Below are 11,943 nucleotides of genomic sequence, written 5' to 3'. Positions count from 1 at the left end.
AATTATAGATGATATGATAAATTTTTATTATATATATATATATGAATTGTTTTTCATTTAAATTTTAAAAATTTTAGATAATTAAATAAATTTTAAATATATATATTTTTATAAATAATTTAAAATTACCAAATATCTTATATGACATTATAAAGAAAAATTTTAAGAAATTTTTTGCATATCAAAAAGTGAAAATATCCATATAAACATTCACATTAGCAAATTTTATCTAATAATTATGTATTTTGTAATATAATAATATATATATATATATATATATATTTATGTTGAGAGATTTGGTAGTGTGGCCTTAAAAACGTAATTTATTGTATTATTTCGATTACTGTAAAATCTGGTTAAAGATAAAATAGAAGCCCAAATATACCAGACAAATTGTTGAGCTAAAATCAGGTCTCGTGGGCTACAAAAATGGATGCAGGCCAAACCGGGTCGGGACAACCGGACCGATCCGATGGTTTTTTTTTTTTTTTTTGGTTTAAATTTTCTGTTCCTCACTCACTCTCTCTCTAAATCTAAGATTTCCTCTCTCTTCTAACTATCCTAGCAGCCGCCACCCCTGGCCCAAAATCTCATCGTCCACTGTCAAAATCCCCAAAAATCAACTCTATTCATTTCCTCTACCCCCTTTTCTCATCTTTATCCTAAAAATACCTGCAAATTTCTTTAGAAATCTTAAATCCGGAAACCTAAACTATAACCCTAAAAACTACCGCCACCAACACCGCCTCTACCCCGCCATTTAACAGCCGGCCAAATCCTAAAATCCAATTCCCTTAAACTTCCTACCCGAATCTATCTCTATAATCTTCATATTTATCTGTTTTTCTCATCGTCTGCTGTTGTAACCAAGCTACGAATCTCTATTTCTATTGATTTCATACAAAGGTACTTTTAGATTTGATTAGTTTCACTTTACATTTGACTTGTCTCTTTTATTTTGAATTTTGAATTTTGATTCCTGTTCTTGTGCTTTTTATTCATGTTTCTAATTTAAAAATGTATTTTGATTGGGATTGCTTGTTTCTGCTAATTGGATTGCGATTGGGTATCACGCGATCCAGTTCAAAAATCACTGGGAATTCCGGCACCACTGGTCGGAAAAGGGAATAACAATGTCTAGAAGGTCGGCGTTTGATGCTCTTGCTAATGATGATGAGGGGGAGGTTGTTGATGACTTCCTAGAGGAAGAGACTAAAGTTGAGGAGGAGATTAATGATGATGTGCTTGCCAAATCTTCGAGAGGGAACAAAAAGAAGTCCAAGGTAGGAAAGAAGGGTGGAAGTTGGTCTGCAGCAGCTGCACTTGATGAGCTTGATGATGACGCTGCTGAGAATGAGGATGAGAAGAAAGATGAGGAAGAAGATACCCCTTCGTTTTCTTTCTCGGATAAGAAAAAGAAGTCATCCAAGTCTTCCAAGAAGAGTGGTAAATTGTTTGGAGGATCAGCTTTTGATGCAATTGCTCGAGAAGATGAAGATGAGGAGGTGGTTGATGACTCTTTAGAGGAAGAGAGTAAACTTGAGGTTGATGATGATGATGATGATGATGATGTGCTTGCTAAAGCTTTTACAGGGAAAAAGAAGAAGTCCAAGGGGGGAAAGAAGGGTAGTAGTTGGTTTGCAGCTGCTGCACTTGAAGTGGGTGAGAAAGAGGATGAGGAAGAAGATATTCCTTCATTTCCTTTATCAGATAAGAAAAAGAAGCCGTCAAAGTCTTCTAAGAAGAGTGGTAATTCCTTTAGTGCAGCATTGCTTGATGAGGAAAATGAGGGTGACACTTCTGTATCTGAACCCACTGGTGCTGTTGATGATTATGATGATTCTACAACAATTGCATTTTCGGGTAAGAAAAAAAAATCATCCAAGAAGAAGAGCAGTAGCAATTTTGCAATATTTAGTGATGGGACAGAGCTGCAAAGTGAAGTAACAGACGTGGTTGAATCTGAACAACCAAGTTTAGGAACTAGTAATACTGAAGCTGATGATTCCAAAACTAACAACAAGAGTGAAGAGGTTGCAGAAACTTCGAAGAATAAGAAAAAGAAGAAGAAGAATAAGAGTGGAAGGACTGCACAGGAGGAGGATGATTTGGATAAAATTCTTGCTGAACTTGGTGAGGGGCCTCCAATAGTGAAACCCACAGCACCTCCTCCCCAAGAGGAGAAAGTTCAGGTTCAGCGTGAACTAGTTATCCCTGCTGATACCATAGGTGAGAAGGAAGGTGAAGAAGAAAGTGTGGAGTCTGCTGCAGCAAAGAAGAAGAAAAAGAAGAAGGAAAAGGAAAAAGAGAAAAAAGCGGCTGCTGCTGCTGCTGCCGCTGCCACTGCAGCAGATGTTAAGGAAGAAAGTCAAGAGGAAACAAAAATTGAGACCTCTGATACCAAAAAGAAAGATGCTAGGAGTAAAGCTGCTGACAAGAAACTGCCAAAGCATGTCAGGGAGATGCAAGAGGCACTTGCTAGGAGAAAAGAAGCTGAAGAGAGGAAGAAAAGGGAAGAAGAGGAGAGGTTGAGGAAGGAAGAGGAAGAGCGACGTCGGCAAGAAGAGCTGGAGCGACAAGCGGAGGAGGCTAGGCGTAGGAAAAAGGAAAGGGAAAAGGAGAAGCTCTTAAAGAAGAAGCAGGAAGGGAAACTATTGACTGGGAAGCAAAAGGAAGAAGCCCGTCGCCGTGAGGCCATGAGGAATCAGATATTGGCCAATGTAGGAGGCTTGTCTCTGCCTAGTGCAGACAAAGATGCTGCTCCTACAAAACGGCCTATATATCAAACAAAGAAGTCTAAACCAGCTCACCATCATGCAAATGGTGCTGCTTCTACTAAGCCCGAGGAAAATGTTCAAGCAAAGGAAAAACAGCAAGAAGAGCAGGAGATCAAGGACAAGGTGGATTCTGCGGATGATGAGAAGGTTGATGAAGTGGAATTAAATAACACAGAAGAGACATCTGTAGTTGCAGATGTTGCTGAAGAGAATGGAATGGAAGAAGAGGATGAAGATGATGGTGAATGGGATGAAAAAACCTGGGATGATGTTAATCTTAATATTAAGGGTGCCTTTGATGATGAAGAGGCTGATTCTGAGCCTAAGCCTGTGGTGCAGAAAGATATAAAGACCACTGCACCAGCTTCAGGCAACGCAGGTGATGCTTACTACTGACTTTGCTTGTTGGATTTTGTTGCCTCCAGATTTTCGTTAGTTTCGTTAATTTTTTATTTTGTTTCTTTATTGGGCTTCACATTCCCTCCTGCAGTAACCAAGCCAACGGTTGAGGCCAAGAAAGCGATGGCTTCCCAATCAAATAAATCTCAAGATGATGAAAGTAAGAAACCTTATCCTGAGGTTAAAGCTCCAGACAAGAATAAGAAAAGGGATACTGCTGTGCAAAATAGAGCACCCAGATCAGATTCTCTTCCTAAACGGAGTGAAGAAAACCTCCGCTCCCCGATTTGCTGCATTATGGGCCATGTTGATACTGGTAAAACAAAGCTGCTAGATTGCATCCGAGGCACTAATGTTCAGGAAGGTGAGGCTGGTGGTATTACACAACAGATTGGTGCTACATATTTTCCTGCTGAGAACATACGGGAAAGAACCAAGGAATTGAAGGCTGATGCCAAATTGAAGGTTCCAGGCTTATTGGTCATTGATACCCCTGGTCATGAATCCTTTACAAATCTTCGTTCAAGGGGATCAGGTCTATGTGATATTGCCATTTTGGTTGTTGACATTATGCATGGGTTAGAGCCACAGACAATAGAATCACTCAATCTTTTGAAAATGAGGAACACTGAGTTCATTGTTGCATTGAATAAGGTCATACTGGATCTTTGTCTCAACTTTTGATTAGCTATCATTTTCCTCTCCCTTTGATACTTTATTTTATTATCTTGCTCTTTTTCTTATAGAAAAAATTTTGCAGGTGGACAGACTGTATGGCTGGAAAGTTTTACGCAATTCACCAATTGTGAAGGCACTTAAGGAACAATCTAGAGATGTTCTAGCTGAATTCAATAGGAGAGTTACACATGTAAAATGCATATCAACTCCTTGTTATTTAATACTATGTTTTATCTGATTTTGGTGAAAATTTGTTGATTTTGTTTTTATTTATTTTTATTTTTATAAGATTATAACTCAGTTCAAGGAGCAAGGATTGAATACTGAATTGTACTATAAAAATAAGGAAATGGGTGAAACTTTCAGCATTGTACCTACAAGTGCAATCTCGTAAGTCGTGGATGCTCTACAAGTTCCAAATCTACTTGGTAATTGTATTTTGGTCATTGGCCTAATGTTTTGCTGTTATTGATGTTGCAGTGGAGAAGGCATCCCAGATTTGTTATTATTACTGGTCCAATGGACCCAGAAAACAATGGTTGAAAAGCTTACATTCAGTGATGAAGTGCAGGTTGTTTTATTTTTTCCTTTCTATTTTAAAATCATTCACCATTTCATCATCGTGCAATATGAGACATTTTGTAAATTGAATTTCGTGCCAGTGTACTGTATTGGAGGTGAAGGTTATTGAAGGCCTTGGGACAACTATTGATGTTGTGTTGGTTAATGGTGTTCTTCGTGAAGGAGATCAAATTGTGGTTTGTGGCTTGCAGGCAAGCACTTAAGCTTCTCATTTAGCTGAAGATTTTATGAGATTGCTTGATGTTAATTCTCTAATACTAATTTCCTATTTCAGGGTCCTATTGTCACCAATATAAGAGCATTATTGACACCCCACCCAATGAAGGAAATCCGAGTGAAAGTATGTTTTTCTGGTTGGGCATTTCTTATATCCTTTTAAGTTCTCTGGCACAAATGTGGGTTGTTTTGGCAGCTAATTAATGTTTAGAGATGTGAAAAAATTCCATCTTATATAGGAATCGCTATGTATTGCTATTAGTGACGTTAACATAAGTTATACACATGATTTGATGGTTTCTTTTGTTTTCTTTGAATATGCATGAATATTACCACAAGACCAGGTGACAAAGTTCATAGGAAACTGTAATTTGTTAGTACCTTGACTCATTAATATGCTGATGATGGGCAACTGCTTTCTTCTAGTCTGGTTATGTGATAAGTTTTATATTATTCAAATTTTAATCTTTTGGGGATAAACTTTGGAGCAAGTCTGGAATCTTTTTTATTTTTTCACTCAATGAGGCCTAATTTTTGAACAGAATGTTTAGGAGAGATGGAGAGGGGAGAGAAAACAGTAATTATCTTTTTGAGCACTTTATCGGTCTATTGTTGGAATTGTGGACTTTGAAAGGTATAAAAGTTCCTCTTGCACCACAAAGTATAGGTTAGTCTTGTCAGAGGTTTAAGGCATTCTTTAGATGCTAGGATCCTTACATGGACAAGGTGCAGGACACGCAAAGGGTTTTTTCTGAGTGAAGTAAGGCAGTGATTCTAAAATAATAGTTACTATTATAGATAAAACAAAGAAAGTTCTTTGTGCTATACTTGATGAGCTATAAAATGCATGATTTTGTTAATAGATATTAAAGAGTTTTCTTCATTACTTTGCTTGATATGTGTAACATATGAAGCATTATATTATAATTAACTAAGAGTCATTGATACTTGCAGCTTGGTTTTTTCTTTACTTTCATATTTCAACAGAAAGTTATCTGTGGAGCATGCTTCCCATTTGTTTTTCTCTAAATTCTTCTCAGCAAGTTGATATTGTTCTCTTTTGACTAGTACATATAGCCAATTAAAACTAAAAGTCAAAGTGCCTTTTGCCTTGAAAAAAAGTGTCTTTGGGTGCAAAAATGAGCGCTTGATGAATTGTGTCTTGGCTGAAGGGGTGTGAGGTGCTCTAGTTTAGTTGTGCTGTGGCTTATTGACTATGGCCAAGGCATGCATTAATAACACTGGGTTAAGTCTTTGTGAAAGTAATAGCAGAGTCTCTATTTTGGTGATAAGGGTGGTGGTTGGAAGCAAGCGGTGGAAGTAGGATTTATTAGAATGAATTATGACAGGTGGCGTTCTATCTAAACAAATAGTTATATGCAGTTAAAGCAATACAATCACCCTTTAGCCTGTAAATATTGGTTATACATCCGTCATAATGGCCAAGGAGAATTTTCAACCTCATGTGTGTTATCTCTCCTATACTGATTCTCTGCTGTATCGTGATTTTGAAATGGCCTTGTTTCTTTCTAGATACCAAAGAACTAACTGTATTTTGATGAATTTTTCTTGTAAACATCTTTAATGGAGAAAATGCAAAATGATTTTCAACCCATTGAACCTTTGTGTGATTTGACAGAATACCTTTTGTATTTTAGAACCACCCCCACCGCTCCATAAAAATGGCCATGGCTATGTAAAAATTCGCAGCATGATGACCTTTTATGGATAATTGCAGGGAACGTATATGCAGCATAAGGAGATCAAGGCGGCACAAGGTATCAAGATCGCTGCACAGGTGATTGAAGCTTAGCAATTGCTTTACATTGCTATTACATTTAGTAATTGAACAAATGCATTGTGAGTTAATCTCCTGTTCTATCATCATGTAGGGCCTCGAGCATGCTATTGCTGGCACTGGTCTCTATGTCGTAGGGCCTGATGATGATTTGGAAGATGTCAAAGAGGAAGCCAAGGAAGATATGCAGTCAGTCATGAGTAGGATTGACAAAAGCGGGGAAGGGGTTTATGTACAAGCATCCACCCTTGGCTCTTTGGAAGCATTGCTGGAATTTCTAAAAACTCCAGAAGTAAATATTCCTGTTAGTGGTATAGGCATAGGCCCTGTACACAAAAAAGACGTAATGAAGGCCAGTGTAATGCTTGAGAAGAAAAACGAGTATGCTACCATATTGGCTTTTGATGTCAAGGTGACACCGGAGGCTCGAGAACTAGCAGATGAGCTGGGTGTGAGGATTTTCCTTGCTGATATTATTTATCACTTATTTGACCAATTCAAAGCATATATTGATGGTCTCAAAGAGGAGAGGAAGAAGGAGGCAGCGGATGAAGCAGTCTTCCCTTGTGTTCTGAAGATTTTACCTAACTGCATTTTCAACAAGAAGGATCCAATTGTCTTAGGGGTTGATATCCTTGAAGGCATTGCAAGGGTATGACTTTTCTCTGTTCATTAGTTTATACTTTCCAAAATAAGTTGTATAAAGTTTGGCCCTCTAGTGCTGATCATGAGATGAAGTTTAGAATTTACTTTAAAAGGTGCCAGAACCATCTTTATACTCTTGAACCTGCATTTAAGCTACGTTGTTTACTAAGGCAAGAAGTACTCCGTTGTTAGATTTGCATGAACGTTTCTAGCATATAACTGATGGATATGATGTCGCACTGAGAATGTTGTTTAGCCCTAGGAAAATGTGTTTGAAAGTATAACCAAAATATTGACATTTTAGGATGTAAATGTGATCTTGGCATAGCTTGAAAAAGCTGGCCCCAGATAACTGACAGATCTGATGTTGCACTAAGAAAGTTGGTTAGCCCTAGTAACTGAAATAGCAACTGATTTAGGATGTAGATCTGATGTCTACTTGGGATTGCATGAAAAGGTGGCCCCAGAATTGTGTTTGTAATACGTTCCGTTACTCAAACCATTATTAGTTGTTAAGGAGACTTGCATGGTGAGTGTAGGAATATCCTACTAAATTGTGAATTTGACTACAAACTACTGCTCAAAAGTCTAACCAAGCAAAATTTTGAGATAGATATATAATTTGAGCTTTTGGTTGATAAAATTCAATATCATTATTTTGTGTTTTTTTTTTTTTTATTGATGGTGTTTATGCATTACAGTTTGTGATACTATCTTTTTTTTCTTGTGTAGGTTGGCACCCCTATTTGTATTCCCCAAAGGGAATTTATTGATATTGGCCGGATAGCTTCAATTGAAAATAACCATAGACCAGTTAATGTTGCCAAGAAAAACCAGAAGGTAGCCATTAAGGTATGATTGATCTTTTCACAATATGCTAAATATTTTATTTACCTTTTTAAATAGAATTGATTTCCTAATCTTCAGTTAACTGAGTGGATATGAGGATGTGAAAATGTGTCCAATTTCATGTTGTCGAAAATCAACAATTGATGCTGTTTCTGGTTTCACATCTCTTAGTATAAAAAAGCCTTAATACCCAAATAAACCCTTGAACTTTATTTCAAAATGCAAACAAGCCCTCAATCTTTTATTGCATTATAATTATACTCATTAAATCTTAAAAATGGATGAATAATGTCCAACTGGCATAATTTTTAAAATAGCATTACCTCACATATTTGCTATTTAACCCATTCAAATAAATTTAAGTAAGCATTTTCTACAAATTAAATCATCCAAGTAAAAAAATTTTAACAAAAAATTGAATATTTTATACCGTGTAGGATCTAATTACAATTAAATAAAAGTTTATAGCCTTACTTTTATGCAACAAAAGATCAGGGACTTATTTCCATTTTCGAGTAATATTTGAGGGCTTATTTAGGTATTATCTCCAAAAAAAAAAAAAATCGATGCTATAAAATCCTATTAAAATTTTAATATCTAATATCTAATTGAGATTTTTATTTTCTAAAATTTTTCTCCTAGTTATTTCTCCCTGGTTTGTAGGAAAAGCTAATTCTTGAGTTTGAATTGAGCTTGCCTCAACCAGTTGGAGTACAGACAATTCTTCATCCTTCGCTTAGCTTTTAAATGATTGGAACTCCTAGATTTCACATGCTATAGAAATTTCACATTAACATGTATGTCTGTCTTGTTGATTGAAAACTTAAGAAGCACACACCAGTACAAACATGTCTTGATGTGAGGCTAATTTCTTCAGAATGTTTCAAATGCATTCTTGTGATTATATGCCAATCCAACGGATATAATAGAGTATGTTGGATCTGACTCTATTGAACTTTCTTCTCTAAGCTGTTCTTTGATAGTGCCTTCTGTCATTTTTGGATGTCCATGATGCTTTTGATTTTTTCTTTCTACAGCCTATTAATATTTAAGTTTAGAAATCAATAACAGTTTCTCTTTAATCTGTTTATCATTAAAGATGCTTTTGATGTTTGTATTTCAAAACCTATTATTATTTAAGTTGTTCATAAACCAATAATGGTTTCTTTTTAATCTATTCAATCTTTATAGTTGGCTTTGATGCAAAAGTGTAAAGCACACACTTTTTTTTTAACCAGCTTTGACACTACCTGATGTTGTTTGGAGGGTTGTTGAAAAAACATTGTTTGTTATTATACTAATTTTCTTAGAGGGAATTGGAGTTAGCTTTTTTGGGCAGAAAATGAAGCTAACCGCTATATATTGAAAGAACCTTTTAAATAGAAGTAAAATTTCATGATATTTTAACCTTTATTTCTGTGGATATTGAAACACTGCATCTTATTATTAACACTTAGACATCTCTAATCCTAACAGTAAATGTCAACACTAACAAAAATAATTAAAAAAAATATTAATATTTGTTTCTTGTGTTTTCTCCCCATCAAGTTGAACATCAATAATTGAAATGACTGTTGATGCAATTGACTGATAGATGCAGCTAACATAGTTTCAATGGAACATTTGTGATAGTTTCAATGAAACATTTGTGGTGCTTACTTTGAACAAAGATTCTGGTACTAAACTACTGCTTAGATGATCCCTAGTAGTATCTGGGTATTAAATATTTCAATTCTCATTGGTAGTAATGCAAATAACACTTGTTATGAATTTTTTTCAAGTTGAAACCCTCAGTTCTTTTCTCCTTTTAAAATGAAAGTTTCTCTTCTAGATAGAATAATGTTAAACATGATTTGCTTTTAGGTCATATTTGATACATAAGATTATGATAAAATAAGATAAAATAATATTACAAATATGATTATATTAAATAATGTCATCTTATTTTGTATTTGATGTATCAAAGGATTAGGATAGGATAATTAACTTATTTATCAAAATTATCCTTCTTCAAAATTCATACAATTTAAATTATTAATATAATTTTTAAAGGTGTAATTGGATATGTATATTTAATTTCATAGATTAAAAATAATCCTCTCAATTTGGAGAGGATTGAATAATCTTATGTCAAGAGGATATTACTTTTCCTTGCAATTCCTATTCCTATCTTTAGATACAAATCAAATATGATATAGAATGATCATCTTGTCCTATCAATAATCTTATGTATCAAACATGATCTTAATGTGTTATACAAAATGAGAGAAGTGCTATAATTTTAATTTCTCACATTTGCTAGAGGTAATAATGTCATATGTCATGGGGCACACATAAAAGTAAGCCATTGTTGATCACAACTTAACCAGCATGGGTACATAGGATGATGTAGATGATTGGATAAGTCAGACTTATTGACAATTATGCCAAGATGACAATTGTCTCAGCTATGTTTTACTGAGTGCTTTTCGTTTGGTTGTTTGTCTTTTTTCTTGGCAGATAGTTGGATCCAATCCCGAGGAGCAGCAGAAAATGTATGGGAGGCATTTTGAGCTTGATGATGAGCTTGTTAGTCGCATTTCTAGGAGGTCAATTGATGTCCTTAAAGCTAATTACAGGGTAAGTTAGTGGACTACTTATATGCATTCTTTTGTTTTTTACCCTCACTTTTTATAAGTTTTTAGTTGGATTTATTAGCTTAGATTGTCTAATTAATTATTCTTTAGGATGATCTCACCCTTGAGGAGTGGAGGTTGGTTCAAAGGCTGAAGATTCTTTTCAAAATACCATGAAGAATAATTGAATCCACTTGTGAGCTACCAACGGCCTTTTCTGACAAATGCCAAGGATGTTCAGTTGTAAATTTCTGAGATATGGCGTTCAATATAAAAAAAAAGAAAAAGAAAAAATAGAATTTTGAAGTCAATTTTTTCGCATCACTTAAATTTTGAATGAGGAAGCCCTTCATCAAGTACAGTGCAGGAATGAATTCTTGGATCACTGTTCTTTGTATTCTTGCCTTTTGGTGTACGAGTGCTCATGGTTAAACTCGAAAGCTAAGTAAAATGTGTAGAAGAAATATCCAAAACTTTAACTGCTACGTTCCTTGTTAAAAATTTTTTGTCTGATTTGCATGAGACGAGAAATAAAGCTAATGCATTGGTTTTTGTTGTTTTTCAGTCGAAACGTATTGAAAATGATTTCGTGAGAAAATTTCCCTCAAACTACACCTCATTGCCGTCATTGAGGCAGGGCTCAGTGACTGCTACTCTTGATTCTTGGTATTTTAATGTCATTTTTATTTTATTTTTTGTACTTATGCTAGAGTTTTTTAGGCCAAACCATATATATATATATATATATATATATATGTATATATAGATTATCTCAATATGTTTCCTTGCCTCTTATCACACTCCATTATTTTTCATTTTGTGCGGCAAATAAACATTTCATTATCCTCTGCTCTGCTCAGAGAAGTTTGACAATTCCATGGAATTGCTTCTCAGCAACACAAACTCATCACTAACCTAACTCTCTCATGGTCTACGCCTTGGAGAAAAAGAGATCCTCCAAACTAAAAGAGATTTATATGAGATTTAAGTACTTTTTTCCTGTTAAATTGAATGTACATATTTTATTTGATTGTTTCAAAATAATATTAATTTTTGTAAAGTTTAAAATTTTAATTGCAATCTACATTAAAAAAAAAAAAAAAAAAAAACCCAAAGATGAGAGCACAAGGATTAAGGACTAAGGTAGTAAACTCTCACAGCCATATATGTTTCTTTCGTTAAAAGACTAAAGGCCCCATAGAAATTCCCAGCAGGCAGCACCAGCCCGCATTGCTAGTTTATACTTTGGTCAAATTTATTTTTGCCATAATGATAGTAGAATTAGTCCTAGTATTTAAATTGCATATTGAGCTCTTAGATAGAAGTGTCAAATGGGTTATGTTGGGTCAACAAGGTCTATTAAAAAATTAGTCTGTGTGTTAAT

At 34.9% G+C, this 11,943-nt stretch overlaps 1 protein-coding gene across 1 annotated transcript; it reads left to right on the top strand.

The window, feature by feature from the left end:
* Positions 1-529: 529 nt before the first annotated feature.
* Positions 530-11,123, top strand: LOC111292960 (uncharacterized). The gene is made up of 13 exons (XM_022885622.2): positions 530-906; positions 1,083-3,156; positions 3,268-3,830; positions 3,937-4,044; positions 4,144-4,244; positions 4,335-4,425; positions 4,517-4,627; positions 4,711-4,776; positions 6,391-6,450; positions 6,545-7,102; positions 7,828-7,947; positions 10,444-10,563; positions 10,671-11,123. Exons 2-13 carry the CDS (start codon positions 1,134-1,136, stop codon positions 10,734-10,736), a joined length of 3,987 nt encoding a protein of 1,328 aa, XP_022741357.2. The 5' UTR covers positions 530-906; positions 1,083-1,133; the 3' UTR covers positions 10,737-11,123.
* The last annotated feature ends 820 nt before the right edge of the window (positions 11,124-11,943 follow it).

Source organism: Durio zibethinus, chromosome 10, assembly GCF_047325235.1.
Source record: "Durio zibethinus cultivar Kanyao isolate XHJ-2024 chromosome 10, ASM4732523v1, whole genome shotgun sequence".
Taxonomy (NCBI): domain Eukaryota; kingdom Viridiplantae; phylum Streptophyta; class Magnoliopsida; order Malvales; family Malvaceae; genus Durio; species Durio zibethinus.
This window is presented reverse-complemented; position numbering and strand designations above follow the sequence as displayed.